The sequence below is a fragment of the Nilaparvata lugens genome, chromosome 2 (assembly GCF_014356525.2).
Source record: "Nilaparvata lugens isolate BPH chromosome 2, ASM1435652v1, whole genome shotgun sequence".
Classification (NCBI taxonomy): domain Eukaryota; kingdom Metazoa; phylum Arthropoda; class Insecta; order Hemiptera; family Delphacidae; genus Nilaparvata; species Nilaparvata lugens.
Genome location: NC_052505.1, coordinates 59,782,335 through 59,800,883, shown reverse-complemented (window position 1 = coordinate 59,800,883; position 18,549 = coordinate 59,782,335). Strand labels below are relative to the sequence as shown.

The following is an 18,549-nucleotide window of genomic DNA, read 5'->3' as shown; positions in this document are numbered from 1 at the left end:
TAATACTAACTAGGGCTAAATATCTACTTAGATATTAAAAACAATATAAACACATCAATTACCCTTTTATTTAATACATTTCAATCTTTAAAACATCTACTGTATGGCCATGGCAGTAAGTAAGTGAAAATTTGGAATAGAATGAACCACATAGAATTTATGGAAGTGTTGAATTAATCTAATGAATATGTTGATGTTAATTATTTTAATTAGATTACACAGAAGTTAGTTAAAAGTCATTGCATACTAATCTATATTATTACAATGAAAATGTCTTTCAAAGATAAGAGTGATGTGTGTTATTGACATCTGTTAACTCAATTATTATCGAGTTGTTTGCTCTAAGAACTTTTCATCCATTCACATGTCAGCATATTCCAATTGCTCATTTTATCAACTCCGTTTCAGCTGCCTACTCAAGCTATTCAATCTCAACAAACTCGCATCCAGGGATCTACTACACAGTTATAAACCTCATAATGTGTGATTCACTATTAGACTGATTAGACGTGTGTAAGACAGGTAAATAGTTATTCGAATCAGATAGTTCATTCTCTAAACTTGAAGAAGCACTGCTTCTACTTTTACAATAGTACTTTCAACTTAATTTTTAAGACTGGACGAGTTTCAGGGCGCTGAGCTTCATCTTCAACAGGCACCAGCAGACCATCTTATGGGCTTAGCGCCCCGAAATGCGTTTAGATTAAAAAAGTAAAAGTAATATTGTAAAAGTGGAAGAAGGTCTTCTTAAAGTTTAGCAATAACCAAGTTAGGATGAAAACCTTGAGGAAATTTTATTCTCAATTAGAACCTTGCTAAAAGTATTCTTTAAATATATATATAATGTAAATTATGTTTTAAAAAGTGTGTGACATCAGGAAAGAAATCATTAAAAGTGAATTTGTATGGCTTTTGTAGGTGGGGAGTCCTTTGAGGGACCCAACCAATCTCGCCTGTAGATATAAGCCGTCAATGTGCCTTACGACTTACGACTGTCATACTTCAGCCGGGACCGACATTTCAACGTCCGAATCCGATAACAATTTTATATTAATTTATTCAACACGAAACATAATAGATAATAAATTATTGCTGATACAATAATAAATAAATTTAAACAGAGAAAACAACATAAGAACATAATGAGGTTTAGCTTGTGGGGGATCAAATATATGGTACAATTATTATTTTATTTATTCTCTATACAATATAGAGTAATAACATGACCTTATAATGTCATTTATCACTATCATTTATACTGTACTTAACATTATTTTCAACAACTTACTCTTCATGAAAATTAACAGTTAAAAGTAAAGAGTAGAGGTTACCTAGTTGCTCTATTTTTACTCATTTCAATTTGAAGATGAAATTACTATAAAATGACTTTCCTGGTGGTCATTTATATTAAGGATACAAAAGAGCTGCTTTGTTTCATCCAGCTGGATGAGGTATTCTTTTGGGCGTTTCAAAAAAATGTTTCTATTCTATAGTTGATTTTTTTTTGGTACCCGGCAAGAGATTATAAAATTCTGAGGCCAAGAAAGCTTATAATTTTTTTATTATTGTAAGATTAGTTTCATCTAGGTTAAAAACGCTCATTTTCCACTTCTCAGGCTATAAGATGATCCAAAGCTATCTCACCTTCTTTTTGTACTCACAGTTGAAAACTATTGTTCAAACTTAATAAATGTATAATTTTGAAAGGGGAGCACTCAATAACTTCTTCTTTATCCTTTACTCACACTTGTGGGATCGATAATACAAAAACACTACATAACAAATTATGACAGTGTGTCGTTTAAAGCCCAGGTTTTAAACAAAACAATACATTCAGACTAAAAGGCCAAAGTGTGTGTTAAGTCGTCTGGAAACTCCCAAACACTGTAGTGGGCCCAGACCTTTAAGCATTAGATGACCACTCTTTCAAATGCACCAAATTTCAACTATTTCATCCGTCCTAGCAGCTTGTTAAAGAAGCGTAAATAAAGCTGACTTCCACTAGCAAACCTGCGATCACTGGAGGCGTACCCTGGGAATGTCAATCAGCTCTCGATGCCTGATAACCTGATTGGTTAGATTATTTTGATTTAGCCTACATCAGACAGAGAAGAATGAAGTGGCTCACAAGAGAAGACCGTCGGTAATATGACCGAGTGGAAAAGTGTGATTTAAATTGTTATATTGTAACTTGTTATGACCAAGTAACCCTCCATCACATATCTCTGCTGCTTCAGCAACAGACAACAAACAAACCTTTTGGTAATCTAGTGTATCTGGCTATCCTAGCTTAGTCTTATGTCCAATACAAAGCCTACCAATTTTACAGGGTCTTGATCACCAGGCAGATTACACCAGAAATCCTAAAAATAGTACGTAAATGTTCCAAGTAGCCAGAATTAGTACATAATATGTGAATAAAGACTTTTTGTCAAGTACTAGAGGGTTTTTAGTAGTAATGTGTGCACCACAAAAAAGACAAATCAAAGACTACAGTTGAGTTAATTATTGCGATATATATTATGAATAAAAACAAACAAATACTTATAATGTGATAATGTGTTTGATTATACATGAATGACTGTTTAAAGAGATCTATAAGCTCAAGTGAATGATTGTAAAAGTTGATATAGAAATTGAGGAGTCTTTAAACATATTCATTTAATCTAGATAGCCTTATGTCTAAAGGAGGAATAGTTTCAATTTAAATGTCAAATGTCTAAGGGGAATAAATTTAATTTCCATTCAAAAAAATATTTCTTTTTGAAAACAATATTATTATTTATAATAAATAGTAGGCTAATAGCCTAGATATAATACAAAAAAGACCTACAAATAAAACCCCAAATTCGTTTTGTTCACCAAGCTAAAATAGCCATTTTGAGAATTGTTTATTGTGACTAACAAGGGCTTATCTAAGAAAAAATGAAGAAATTATATTATAATCACGTTTAAAAAATCATGTAGTATTAGATTTAACATTGCAGATACAACAAATCGAAATAATTACTCAGTAGGTTATCTATAAATTATAAATTCATAGGTTAGGTAGACATACATTTTTTGATCAAAGAAGTAACGTCAAATCAACTTGAAAGACGAAGGTCGTGTCTAAATTTGTAATTCAAGTTAATCTTTGACAAAAATACTTAATCAATAACAATTGAATTATTTAAAAACATATTCGAGTGATGCAACAATCTGTCCAATACATTTATAAAAACAACATTTCCAATTTCATGTTTGAAAATAAATACTTACTCAGAGCTTTGCCTTCGATTTCTAATAAAAACAACAGAAGAAAAGGTGATAAAAGACTACAGGTTGGTACACCTGAGTTGGCTTGACAAAACCTACTACGATAGCTCCTTACATTTTTCGATTAATTAATAACTAATTATTTGTAAAGTTGATAAATTCTTGTTTTTCTTGCTCGAAATTAGTTTCTTGTCCGTTAAATCAATAAATTCCTGGTCTGAGCAGTAAAGCTTTTCTATCTGACCAAGTTTTCAGAAGTAACCTCCATTGCCAACGCCAACCTTAGTGTTATAACAAGAAAAAGCGTACCAAAAATTGCTTTAAGGTGCAAATTACTGGTAATTTCAAGAGGAAAGTGTTTGTGAGTAACAGATCTTCTAGAGAATTTAATCTAAATAAGTAAGCTGAGCGACGCAACCACAAGGTAAACTGCATGCCATCATTATTATTGCTTATCTGGATTTCTACGTAACTCAACATGCTGGACAAGCCAACACTACAAGCCCAATATAATTATTTATTCTGAACAAGCCTATTGTGTGAATTATTGGTATACAGCAAGCTTAATTCTTACCAGAAATTCGAGCTATACGCACTCGATACTACTAAATAGCAAATGACATAACCTATTTCGACTTCAAATCAGTACGAACTCTACTTGTTCAAGTTTCCTATTCTTGCAAACCCAGTTCACAAAGCGGTCTACTACTTCTGCAAAGTAACAGTCTATGTCGCCATAGATTTTATTCTTCACAAACTTTATATTAGTGTACTAAGATACGATCTCTTTGATGGTAAATAACTTGACTTGGCGACACACCTGGTAAATATAATACCTTGTGTAACCTATTGCAGAATACTCCATCTATAAACGAATTGCAATTAATTGCATGAAAAATTTTTCTCGACTGTATAGGCTGTGATATATATGTATAGGATAAACTATTTCGATCATTATTAAAATTTCTCATAAAATAACTGTGATACTGGCTGTGATTACCAAAACTTGTATATTATATATGTATCTCTGCTTTACTCAAATAACTGTTGTGGTGCAGACTTTTAGTCCTATCTTAAAATTCACTCGGAACAGTCAAATACTTTGGAGAAATAATCCAGTTAATTATGGCTAACAAGCATAACCACAGTGACAAAACTCAACAGAATAAAAATTTGCAAGAATATATGTGCCAAACCTGCCAACACTTAGTCCACGATAAGGTGAATGGGATACACCAAAACATGACGCAGACCGGCCACAGTGGTCCACTGGTAAATGACAAGCCTATACAATCTTTTAATACATCACAAACGGATGCAGAAACTGAAAGTGATCACCCCCTCATTATAGGAGACTCACTTCTCAGAGGAGTGGACGAAATACTGCGCAGTCAAGGAGTGAGCAATGCAGCTGTTGAAGTCATTCCAGGGGGAAAAATCCAGGACATGAGCAGGTTCCTAAAAAACCGAACCCACTTACCTAGCAAAGTAGTGATCAACATAGGAACAAATAACTTAGCCAAAGCAAAGACACCTAATCATGTAATGAGGCCTCTCTGGATGACAATTGAGGCAAATCAAAAAAGATTTCCCAGGACAAACTGGTATATCTGCTCGATTCCGCTCAGGGAGGACTGTAACCAGAGATTTTTGGAAGAGACTAACAAATCATACAAGTTTTTGAGCGAACAGCTGAAAATATCATACTTGGACAACACCCAAAAACTTCACAGGCAGCACCTGGATTGGGATGGCACACACCTTAACAATGACGGTAAAAACATCCTGGTAGCTGCTATATGCAACGCCCTGCAGCTGGGGAAGAACGAAGGCAGAGATGCTGATGATCCCGAAATTGAGAGCGCGAATATTGTCACGAGAGTCCACATTAACCCGAAAGAGACTAAAAGGCCTTTGAGGAAGGAAAAACAAGCTACAAACATTACCACGGGAGTCCATTCTGCGGAGTAGCAACAACAGAAAGACATCCAAAAATATCCCAGACAGAATTCAAATAGCTTTGCCGAAACACACAACAATACAGTACAACCAAATGAAAATACAGACCACATGAGATCCAGAAGGGAAGGACAGAATAGCAAAACAAAGGACCTGAAACTCAAGATCTACCACCTGAATATCCAAAGAGGACTACAACAGAAACTTGATAGACTGCAGATTGAACTTCACCTGTATTCTCCCGACCTGGTCATCCTCTCTGAGCATGGCCTGCGAAAGGAGGAGCTCCTCAGTACACACATTCCAGGCTACACTTTGTCAACAAACTTCTGCCGCTCACACCTCATGTGGGGAGGTATAGCCATGTACAAACGGGATAACACAAACCTAAAAATGGATGAAATCATACCTGAAGAATCACTCCAACCGTCTGAACAGACATTTGAGACAATACTTCTGAAAATTCAACTGAAGAAAACCAACCTTATAGTCGTAGGCACCTACAGATCACCTGATCCTGGAACGCTTAAGGACTATCTGGAGAAAATGGGAAACCTGCTGCACCAATACTCCTCAAAAAATTTCGAAATAGTAATACTGGGAGATACCAACATAGATACCCTGAAAACTGATGGAAAAAGCTATAAAGAGCTGAAAAACACACTGAATCAGCATGGATGTTTCATTCACAAACTGCCCGCAACTCGAATAACACCTACTTCAGCCACAAGCCTTGACGGATGTTACCACAGCCTGCCACCTGATTACGTCAAAGTCACTGTTTGCCAAAACCAGATATCCGACCACAATTCAATTCTCTGCCAGATTCAGCATAAAACAGAACCCAGGAGAGTAATGTTCAAATTTGCCAGAAACTACTCAAAAAATAACCTACACAAACTAAAATACAGACTCAGTCAGACTGACTGGGAACAGGTTATAAACCAGGACTTGATAGAGGATAAATATTCAAACTTTGTAAAGATCCTGCGCCTCAACATAGATGAAGCAATGCCCAGAGAACCAAAGAAAATTACATCAACTAAGAACGTGTTCTGGGACAACAATACCATTGCTCTAAAGGATCAAGTACATCAGGCAAATAATAAGTTCATTACTACAGGATCACCAGAGGATAAGCAGAACTTTATAAAACTTAAGAAAATCTATGAACAGGACATCCAAAGAAAGAAAAAATCCTACATTAACAAAAAAATCCAACTAGCTGATAACAGAACCAGAGTACTCTGGAGGATAATAAATGAGGAAAGAAACAGAAGCGGGTTGGGAAAAATGGACAACTTAATACTCAAGAAAACTAACAAAATGATAGTTGATCCATATCATGTTAGCAACCTCCTCAATTCTGCCTTCACGCAGCCACCCTCTGAGACTGCTTCTGAAAATACCTCTGACCATATCCACCTGGCAAATAATAAACAGGAGCTCAAAGAATTCGAAACCATTCCAATGGCCAAATTAGAGCAACTCCTTAGAAATCTCAAACCTAATAACTCATCAGGACACGACGATATCACTGGCAAGATAATTCGACATTGTGAGCGTGAACTAAAGCTGCCACTCCTTGACATAGTAAATGCATCAATTTCCCAGGCTGTTTTTCCGCAGAGCATGAAAATCTCAAAAATTTTTCCCAAATTCAAGGGAGGTGACAGGTTGAATGCAAAAAACTATCGGCCCATAGCTAACTTGCCTATCACATCAAAGTTGATTGAAAGAGCTGTATATGACCAACTTATTGTATATCTTGAGAACAACAGCCTACTTTCAGCACACCAACACGGATTCAGGAGGGGCCTTGGAACGGTTACAGCGATCTCCGAACTATGTAACAACATCAGCAAACACTGGGAGGAAGGTAAAACTGTTTCAGGTCTTTTTATTGACCTCCAGAAGGCATTCGACACCATTGACCTTGGCCTGCTGAAACGAAAGCTCAAGATATTGAACATCAAAGGGAGAGCCCTACAATGGCTGGAAGACTATCTCCTGAATAGAAAGCAATATGTTGAAATCAACCATCAGAAGAAAAACAGCATAATAAGCTACAGATCCTCTCTAAGGACGGTCTATAAAGGTGTTCCTCAGGGGTCAATACTGGGGCCACTACTATTTCTGATCTATATAAATGACTTCCCCACAGAAATCGACCATAGGAAGAACTGTATTCTCTTTGCAGACGACACCACTATCTTAATACCATATAAAAAGCATGAACACACCGAAGAAGTGGTGGACACAACACTCAACGAAGCAAACGAAATATGCAAAAAACTAAATCTAACCATAAATAAGGATAAAACAGTTCACATTCGCTTCACCCCAAAAAATAGAAACATTGAGGACCAAACAAACATAGGCATACCAGCACAGACAAATACTAAATTCCTGGGCATACTGATCGATGGTCACCTCAACTGGCAGCACCACATTGAACTGCTTTGCAAAAAACTGTCATCTGCCATCTTTGTAATCCGAAGGATCCGAAATATCACAGAGGAGAAAACTGCATTCATGGCTTACCATTCTCTATTTGCGTCTCATTTAAAGTACGGCATTGTGGCTTGGGGGTCTGCAGCCCAGACGAATATTGATAGAGTTCTGCGATTGCAGAAAAGGGCCCTGAGAACTATCCTAAGAAGAGATATGATGGACCACTGCAAGGCGCTCTTCATCCAGCATAACATATTCACAGTTGTCGCACTCTACATATACGAAGTAACAACCCTGGCTGTGAGGAGTAGCCCAGAATTGAGGGGAAATAGACATGCCCACAACACAAGAAATGGAGCTGACATTGAGCTCCAGCAGCACCGGCTCACAAAATTCAGCAGGTCGCCGGCCTACTCTGGGGCCCGACTCTTCAACCTTCTGCCCAAGGAGCTTAAGGCAATTCAGGACTACGGTGCCTTTACTAGAAGTCTGAAGAACTACCTGATCAAGAGACCCTACTATGCACTGGCAGAGTTCATAGACGACCATGCATATCGGCATCACCGACCGTGAATCCCCATTGATTGGGAAGAAATTTGACGATTCCCAGGTCAACGACCATGGAGAAGACTACAACAAGTAACAAGTAAGTAAGTAACAAGTAAGTAATAACACGGCACAGCTTAGATTTTTTATAAGACGAAGAACACAGCAGCTTAAACGAAAATAATCAACTTGTTAAATATTAATATTTAACTTCACAAATCCTGCATATTATAAAGACAAATCATGTAATGTTTCATTTGATTTTAATAAAAACCAGGTTTTCTGTCAATTGAAAGACTTGCACACCCAAAACAGAACGAACAATCAACCTCATAAAAGTACACAGCACAGTAGACAGTACACTAATTCACTTCCCATTGGTGGATCTGGCCTTAGAATAACCTTGATTATTTGAAGACCATATGTTTTTGAAGGTTAAAGTTTTCATTCCAAATTGACAACTTATCAGCTGATGACAAAAATAAAGTAATGAGGTTAGTGAAAGTTTTCTCAAAATACTGATTTATTTTGTTTCTCCATTCTCTTTTGTACTCATTTCAATATTTTTACGAGAAATAACCTTTAAATATGTTAAAATGGAAGGAAGCGGCAAGTGTTATCCTATCGGCTGCAAGCCCCTCAATCTCGTCACGTCTGTCTGCTACTCCGGGGCCGGGAATCAACAGTAAACAAATTGAGGAGATGCGGAAAGAAAACGAGAATCAAGACTTTCAAATATTAGCACTGAAGAAAAGCAGAGAAAGTCCCTTTACACCTGGCGCATACGTATTTCCGGGAGGTAAAATGAATAGAAGCGATTCAAGTATTGAATGGAGTAACATATTTTCAGAATTTGGGTTCTCAGTTAATAAACTTTGCTCTTTGATGAAAAATGAATCAACAGGTTTGCCTATTTTTGAATCTACTTCAGAATCCTTGCCAAGATGCATATCTCTTCGAATAACTGCTATTAGAGAAGCGTTTGAAGAAAGTGGTATCCTTCTATGTAGAAAATCATGGCACAACTTTGATAATTTTTATAAAGCAACGCATTTGGATATAAAAGAATCAATGACATGGAGAAGGAAAATAATGAAAAATGCAAATGAATTCCTCAACTTATGTAGAGAATATAAATGCTTCCCAGATATTAGTTCCTTATACTTATGGAGTGATTGGCTTACTCCTCCAAATCTTCCTATAAGATTCGATTCTGTGTTTTTTGTAGCGATTATGGAGAAACTTGTCCCTGCACAATCAGAGGATTATGAAATCGAACTTGCAAAGGTAGGCCTAATTGAGATATTGCATTCCCTGAACAATTGTTTTACACTTTGTCAGTATATAGGTTTATTTCCCGTATATTCTAATAAAATATCACATACTTGGTACCTACAAAGTCAATTACTTCCTTCATTTATTAACATTGGCCATGATCCTATGACGAAATATTAAACATTGCATGATGTGATTTGCACGCCACCACATAGGCATTATATAGCAGCTGAGTAGTAAGCTGCCCCCTGTCATTTTCAATAACTATTCCGTAATACTTTTTAATCAATTATCCACTCTTATATGATCGATGGCGTCATAAATATTAAAAATACAAAAAATCACTTTAAAGTGCAGATGGCAGTGTGTGGGTTCCAAAACTCACAGTGGTAAGCTAGTATATTTTAGAGGTCTTTGTTCAAGAGCCCCTTATAACACTATAATAAACTTTGCCCTTTATGAATTTGGACGCAACTCTTCTAACATACATCAGATCCAACTGTTTCGCCCGTGCAGGCAGCTTTTGTTGAAGTAGCCTATAGTATAGCGCTGAGTTCCTGCATCATATTCCCTTAGCATTTCTGGAGGCGTACCCTGCAAGTATACATGGAGAAGCAACTGCATTCTTAAAAATTACAATTATCGAATCTTTTCATATTATCTAAGAGTTCTCTATGCGTAGTATTGTAATAATAAACATATGTCACAAAAATGGGCTTGCAGTGTGCATAGTGGCCAATTTGCCCTTAAAATCCATGCAGCTCGTTTTTGTATCTTCAATAAGTCAACCGATTTGCTGAATGGCCTCACATCATAGGAAATAATATGACAGTGGACTTCAATCCAAATCTCCACTCGAATTCCCTATAAAATGTGCCTGTGTTTGTAACAAATATGTAGAAGAATCTTTTTGAGCACACCGGGATATCGGTGCAAAACGCATGACATGTCATCTTATAAACACAACCCCCAGCATAATCTGCAGTCTGTCACGAAGTCTGCCTGGTGATCAAAAACTCACTGTCTTTGGGAACGGCACTTAGATTCCTTATTCCTTTTTCTTCATCAAAGACCAGTGAACTGGATAGATGGCATCATGAATTTACTTTTAAGATGGCAGGTCAGGCTATGTTGTCCTTGTGTGCATCGAAATATTCACTCATGGTGTAGGATGGGTTATTCTTCAGCCACGTCACTATTTTAATTTTGAAGTCACTTCCTTGCAGATTCCTCACATTGACAGGTAGGTCGTTGAACAAGCGAAGGGCCAAAATGGGGAAACAGTCTTTCTTCTTACTAGTTCTGCAGCGTGAAATATCCATTGCAAACCTCCTCCTTGATAGATGGTCTCAGACGGACTCACTTTCAGATGCGGGGACGGCTTTCCCGTCATGTATTTTTTTTTAGTTACCCCAACTGTCGTCTAGTTCCTTCCTCAGCCACTCTTTAACTAATCAGTCAGGGGGAAAACAACAGACCCAATTTATTTCCAACCTACAATTTCTCTCTATTCCTTCCCTCCACATCATCCTTCATCCAAGCTCCCACTTATTTCTCCTCATGTATCTGACTATCTTTTCACTAAGTGGTTCCAATCTTCACTTGGTCTTTGATTAAGCCATTTTGTAAGTAACCCATCTTTTCTTGTAACTCTGCGAATCTACCTTAGCGAATTTTTATCTTATTTTCTTGCCACTATGTAATGGAAAAGGTTTTAGACCCACACAACTTAGATGGCCACCTAACTTATAAACTTCTCTTTTCATTTTACCCTCTCCCATCATAGAGTGTTTTTACTCATCCTTCTCTAATTCAGCCACAACTCGCAAATCATGTTTTATTTATCTATTCACAGACATGTATGATTTATACATAAATATAGACATTGAGCTGCATTCCCACATTAAGCCCCCTATCACTTCTCTAGCTCGAGCTTACCGGGTAGGTTGTTTAAACTTAAAAACTCTTGAATTCGCAGATAAATAAATGGAATTACAATGTTTAGAGAATGTTTATGTTTAATAATATGATTTTTCTGTTCGATGGGGAACAATTTTTTCTTCTTTGTATTTCATTCATTCATTCAATATGTGATACAAAATTACGTGAGATAAAAGCCAAACCAAATCGTTTTTCCATTGTAAATTATTACAGTTCTTAATACTTTCAATATCAACATGGAACTCTAGAGCTAAATTAAACCTATTAGTGCTTTAAACAGACCCTTGCGGAGCACACGGGTTACCTGCTAGTAAAGAATAAAGGTACTCACTGGACATGTCAGCTACAATATTTATACATTGAATTTACAGCACACGTTTTGTCTTTAGACATTTTCTCCTATTAAACTATTCTATTTTCCTTCAAACTTTTTAAACTTGCTCAATTGTAATTTGAGTTATCGAATACTGTATGATGTGTGTTGTGAATAAATATTATTCTAATTATTTTTCAGTGGAGCCATGTACAAGATATTCTAGACGAATCACATGACAAAACGGTTGATGCTTATCTGCCACCACCGCAGTTCTATGAGCTCTCACGGTTCGCCTCCATAGATAGGATGTCCACATTGATGGATATTGCTGACAATGTAAATAAATCTACTCATGATCGCTGGATGCCAATTAGAGTATATGCGTCAAATGGAGAAATATCCATCTTGCCAGGTATGGATTTTTTTTGTACAATTTATTGTATGTGGAACCTCTATATTTTAGCTACAATGAATAGCATTTATAGACTAGGAATAATATGAGATATAAATCTCTTGCAGGAGAACTATTACTTTTGCGAGTTGCGGACGTGTTTAAAGTCTTAATGCGATTGAACCAAATTAATTTTTCACTTTAATAAAAATTTTACTCACCTTCAAAATCAGACAATATTGGAAATGTGTTGTGAAATCAGCGATCCAAACAAAATTACTCTGTAAAAGTTATTCACGAAACATTTTTGTCAAAGTGAACTTTTCCTTTCACTAGCAGCGATTGATGAGAAAAGGAAACTTTCCCAATATTGTGTGTTATTTCACTTCTGAAATTTGGATCTTGGTGGGAATAAAATTCATTAATAATGTGATGGCTAAAAAGGAACTCATTACACAGAATAATTTTGAGAGTGGGAGAAATTTATAAACTGGAACTAATAGACAATGAAGAGAAACAGAGAAATGTCAACTCAAAAATTAATGGAATTTCAGCGATGGTAAAACTTGACAAATGGAGGCAGTAGAAAACAAGAAGAAGGTGGTGACGGTAATAAATACTTGACGAATTTTGATTGAAACCAGAAATAAACTTAGATGTAGCTTTTAAAAAGCATTAATGTTGTATGGGTAGAGTTATTGTCATGCTGAATGGGAGGATGTAATATAAGGTTAATCTATCAATGTATGTACTACTACCTACTCTGATAAATTTTCAGTTCACTCACATCTTTTATGGTTTCTCATTGCATCTGAGCAATAATTTTGTTCATTTTCAGACACGATTGAAACTATTGAAGTTTGACTATTGAAACAATATAAACTATTGTAACAATATTATTAATATATCAAAATATTACGAGTTTAGTGAAGTGTGTGTAGTTTTCTCTCACAAGAATTTTAATGATTAGTGTTATTTTTGTGAAAATAAAGAATAAATGGGAGTTATGAAAAATAAACCATCATTAATGTATAATAATTATCTCGGATATTCAATTAAAGCTATATAAATAGAACTACAGACTTCTGCTACTGCAAATATTGACCGAAGAACTAAATAGCCGAAGGAAATTTGAAGAATGAGACTGTCCAAATATTGCGCCTGGACCGGGATTTCCTTCTGCTACTTAATTTTTCAGTCAATATTTGCCGTAGCAGAAGTCTTTAGTTCTATATAGCTTTCGGTGGATATTTGAATTGATAAGCAAGGTTTATCAAGCAAAGACTGCTTTCAGTAATAAAAAGAGGGTATCGACTGCAAGAACACTGAGTGTAGAGGTGAGAAAACTGTTGCTCAAAACGTATGTATGGAGCATTGCAACATGGAAGTGAAGCTCGAGCGACTTGGTGAGAATGAAGAGAGAATACTTTCTGTTTTTGATGGTGCCACAGAAGAATGATGAGAAACAGTTGGAGAGAGATGGTAAAGAATGAAGAGTGTTTCGAAGAGTTGGAGAGAGAGGTTGTCTACTGAGAGAAATAAAAAGGAGCAAAGCACAATTTCTTCATATTCTTCGACATGAGGGACTAACAAAAAGAATAGTGGAGCAATTGACTGAGGAAAGGAATGCGCGAGGAAGGCCAAGACTAGAGTACATAGATCAACTGAAGAAGGATCTGAGATGTGCCAACTACAGTGACCTCAAGAGGATGGTGGATGACAGAGAGGCATGGAGAGTTGATGCCAACCAGCCCAACGGCTGTTAAACAAAGAAGAAAATAATATTTCAGCAGTTGGCTTACTGTAATAATAATAATATCGAGTGACCTGGCTGGCTCAGGTCTGGTGTCAGAGTTTTCAGGTCGCAACTGATCAATTTCAGGGCCTCTGACATGACCTAACGACTGTAATTTCTAATAAAATCGTCCATATTCAATAAAAATTGTAGGATGATAATTTTTCATAACAGGTTTCCTGATAGTTCAATAAATTAGAGTTTGTGAAAACAACCAACTCAATGCCTATAGTAATGGGTGTCTTTTGCTGAGGGCGAAACAAAATGAAATAAGGTAAAATGAGTGGACCTTCATTTTTAGGTGGGTTTTAAACCACCCAGAAGTATCTTTTCAATTTAGAAAACCTATTTTGAGTGATCGGCTCCTCAAAAGTGGTCGCCTATATCCAATGGGAGTAGCAGGTGAATGAATCTTAACCTATCTGAACGACCTGTCAACCAGTTCCTCAACAGAAACATTACCTGACTTATAAAAATAATTATTATTACTGCAATAACTCAAGTTGAAATTTTTCTAGGTGATGAAATGTGTTGTGAAATCAGCGATCCAAACAAAATTACTCTGTAAAAGTTATTCACGAAACATTTTTGTCAAAGTGAACTTTTCCTTTCACTAGCAGCGATTGATGAGAAAAGGAAACTTTCCCAATATTGTGTGTTATTTCACTTCTGAAATTTGGATCTTGGTGGGAATAAAATTCATTAATAATGTGATGGCTAAAAAGGAACTCATTACACAGAATAATTTTGAGAGTGGGAGAAATTTATAAACTGGAACTAATAGACAATGAAGAGAAACAGAGAAATGTCAACTCAAAAATTAATGGAATTTCAGCGATGGTAAAACTTGACAAATGGAGGCAGTAGAAAACAAGAAGAAGGTGGTGACGGTAATAAATACTTGACGAATTTTGATTGAAACCAGAAATAAACTTAGATGTAGCTTTTAAAAAGCATTAATGTTGTATGGGTAGAGTTATTGTCATGCTGAATGGGAGGATGTAATATAAGGTTAATTTATCAATGTATGTACTACTACCTACTCTGATAAATTTTCAGTTCACTCACATCTTTTATGGTTTCTCATTGCATCTGAGCAATAATTTTGTTCATTTTCAGACACGATTGAAACTATTGAAGTTTGACTATTGAAACAATATAAACTATTGTAACAATATTATTAATATATCAAAATATTACGAGTTTAGTGAAGTGTGTGTAGTTTTCTCTCACAAGAATTTTAATGATTAGTGTTATTTTTGTGAAAATAAAGAATAAATGGGAGTTATGAAAAATAAACCATCATTAATGTATAATAATTATCTCGGATATTCAATTAAAGCTATATAAATAGAACTACAGACTTCTGCTACTGCAAATATTGACCGAAGAACTAAATAGCCGAAGGAAATTTGAAGAATGAGACTGTCCAAATATTGCGCCTGGACCGGGATTTCCTTCTGCTACTTAATTTTTCAGTCAATATTTGCCGTAGCAGAAGTCTTTAGTTCTATATAGCTTTCGGTGGATATTTGAATTGATAAGCAAGGTTTATCAAGCAAAGACTGCTTTCAGTAATAAAAAGAGGGTATCGACTGCAAGAACACTGAGTGTAGAGGTGAGAAAACTGTTGCTCAAAACGTATGTATGGAGCATTGCAACATGGAAGTGAAGCTCGAGCGACTTGGTGAGAATGAAGAGAGAATACTTTCTGTTTTTGATGGTGCCACAGAAGAATGATGAGAAACAGTTGGAGAGAGATGGTAAAGAATGAAGAGTGTTTCGAAGAGTTGGAGAGAGAGGTTGTCTACTGAGAGAAATAAAAAGGAGCAAAGCACAATTTCTTCATATTCTTCGACATGAGGGACTAACAAAAAGAATAGTGGAGCAATTGACTGAGGAAAGGAATGCGCGAGGAAGGCCAAGACTAGAGTACATAGATCAACTGAAGAAGGATCTGAGATGTGCCAACTACAGTGACCTCAAGAGGATGGTGGATGACAGAGAGGCATGGAGAGTTGATGCCAACCAGCCCAACGGCTGTTAAACAAAGAAGAAAATAATATTTCAGCAGTTGGCTTACTGTAATAATAATAATATCGAGTGACCTGGCTGGCTCAGGTCTGGTGTCAGAGTTTTCAGGTCGCAACTGATCAATTTCAGGGCCTCTGACATGACCTAACGACTGTAATTTCTAATAAAATCGTCCATATTCAATAAAAATTGTAGGATGATAATTTTTTCATAACAGGTTTCCTGATAGTTCAATAAATTAGAGTTTGTGAAAACAACCAACTCAATGCCTATAGTAATGGGTGTCTTTTGCTGAGGGCGAAACAAAATGAAATAAGGTAAAATGAGTGGACCTTCATTTTTAGGTGGGTTTTAAACCACCCAGAAGTATCTTTTCAATTTAGAAAACCTATTTTGAGTGATCGGCTCCTCAAAAGTGGTCGCCTATATCCAATGGGAGTAGCAGGTGAATGAATCTTAACCTATCTGAACGACCTGTCAACCAGTTCCTCAACAGAAACATTACCTGACTTATAAAAATAATTATTATTACTGCAATAACTCAAGTTGAAATTTTTTCTAGGTGATGAAATGTATCCTGAACATCCAGATTACGAGCACCATAATGTGATTCTAAAGGAAGAGTACACCATTGAACAGTTGAGAAGCTCCAGAATGCATCGATTTGAACACGAAGATGTGTCAACTAAAACAACCAATGGCATACCACGATTCAATAGAATAGTTATTTCTAATTTTGGAGACGACAAAATGAAACACGTGCAACCTCGGACTTCTCCAATAATTGCTAAGTTATAAATGTGGTGATAGTAATTACATAGTTATTTGTTGGGCATTTGCTATTTTATTGAAATGATGAAAATGTATTTATTGATTATTGGTGAAAGTTTTTTCTTAATTCCATAGTCTGTGTATCCAATTTTCAATAGAATTTATTACTGTGTCGATCATCTACTCTTTTCCACTATTAATCTGAACTTTGAATTGAACAACAATTTTGAAATGGAAACACTTTCTTTTTAGCAGTGAAGATGTTTCGACCTGTTGTAGGCCATCTTCAGACTGAAGAAACTGACTGCTTGTGAAGGCTATTTGTAGTGAGTAGGGAGTGTGAGTGGTGAGGATGATAGGGAAGGGTGGGATTGTTGGATGTGCTAGTAGTTGGGCAGTATTTTTGAATTGTGAACTATTTTGTCAAAAAGTGTGTGGATGAGAAATTCATCGTATCCCCACAATGAGTAGGACGATGAGAAATTTATTTGGTCATTTAGGGTAATTTTACCTAATACTTTCATCTACACATTTTTTGGCCTAATACTTCACAATAAGAAAATACTGCCAATCAGCACATCTATATGCCCTTCCCACGCTATCACCACCATCAATTCTTTCACCTGCACTCCCTACTATCAATAGCCTTGACACAAAGTCAGTTTTCTCAGTCTGAAGATGACACACATGTGTGTGTCGCAATGAATTTATTTCATTATGCTGAAGTCGACTTCAGCATAGTATGAGAGCGTCTATTTCGCTCGTATAATTCAGAAACATCTGCGGAATTCCAGCCTGTTTTTTGCGGATAATACCACAATCTTGGGTAAGGGCAAGGGGCCAGAGGAAGCTAAGCTGAAGGCTCATGAGCTTTTTGAAGAGGCAAAGAGTTGGTTTTGCACAAATAAGCTCAAGTTGAATAAGAGCAAAACCCAATAGTCCAGTCACTATATACATTGGTGCATGCAATTTATGTTGTAGTTATGATTTTTTTAAAATTATTTGGGTACATAAGAGAAGTCCAGAACCAATTTCTTCATGCAAAATATTGGAATAGGGGCTTAAGTACACTCAACATTAAATACTACATGCAATTATACTTGGACAGGTCAAGAAAGTTATTGCAGAGGAGCAGCATGGTTTCTTACCAGGGCGCTCCACTGTAACTAATCTAATGGTATTCAGCAATGAAGTGTCCACAGTGTTAGACGGTGGGGGAAGGGTTGATGCCATATATACAGATCTTTCTAAGGCATTTGATACAATAAATCACAGATTGTTAGTTAAGAAACTCAGAGTAATGGATTTCTGTGATAACTTAGTCAAACTTCTGGAGAGTTACTTACATTTGAGATTGCAATATGTTATGATACATAATCATAAATCTGATTCCTTTTATTGTTCATCTGGCGTGCCACAGGGCTCTAATCTTGGGCCACTACTTTTTCTATTATTCATTAACGATCTTCCTTCATTTGTTAAAAATTCTTCTTGCCTCATGTACGCTGACGATGTTAAACTATTCAGAGAAATAAAGAATGTCAATGATTGCATTAACCTTTAGAGGGATGTTGATAGTTTATTAGTCTGGTGTGAAACTAATAAACTGAAAATAAATGTGGCCAAGTGCAAAGTTATTAGTTTCACTCGACAGTTGGCTCCTTTTGAAAATGTATATAATATTGGTGGCACCCCTTTGGAAGAGATGAAAACTTTCAGGGATCTCGGTGTAGTGTTTACCAGTGATTTTACTTTTAATTGTCATGTGGACTTCATATGCAGTAGGGCTAATCAGCAGATGGGTTTCAT

The 18,549-nt window shown here is 36.2% G+C and overlaps 2 protein-coding genes across 8 annotated transcripts in view; one reads left to right on the top strand and one right to left on the bottom strand.

Moving 5' to 3' along the window:
• Positions 1-18,549, bottom strand: part of LOC111044851 (homocysteine-responsive endoplasmic reticulum-resident ubiquitin-like domain member 2 protein) — a 46,109-nt gene that overhangs the window by 23,881 nt on the left and 3,679 nt on the right. Inside the window, exons 1-2 of one of the 4 annotated variants that reach the window (XM_022330088.2) lie at positions 8,344-8,584; positions 3,262-3,313 (exon numbers count right to left, since the gene is read on the bottom strand). The exons of 2 other annotated variants lie outside the window; for them this stretch is intronic. The gene's annotated coding sequence lies outside the window, so the exon portion shown is untranslated. Of the gene's footprint in view, positions 1-3,261; positions 3,314-8,343; positions 8,585-18,549 lie in introns of those variants that run through there. One more of the 4 variants, XM_022330086.2, reaches the window with a different exon arrangement.
• Positions 339-16,923, top strand: LOC111044852 (nucleoside diphosphate-linked moiety X motif 19). Of its 4 annotated transcripts, none has more exons than XM_022330092.2 (3): positions 339-522; positions 11,948-12,161; positions 16,532-16,923. In XM_022330092.2, exons 2-3 carry the CDS (start codon positions 12,056-12,058, stop codon positions 16,765-16,767), a joined length of 342 nt encoding a protein of 113 aa, XP_022185784.1. In that variant the 5' UTR covers positions 339-522; positions 11,948-12,055; the 3' UTR covers positions 16,768-16,923. The 4 variants fall into 4 exon arrangements, with proteins under 4 accessions (XP_022185784.1, XP_022185783.1, XP_022185782.2 ...); XM_022330091.2 differs by lacking the exon at positions 339-522 and adding an exon at positions 8,584-8,711; XM_022330090.2 differs by lacking the exon at positions 339-522 and adding an exon at positions 8,662-9,504.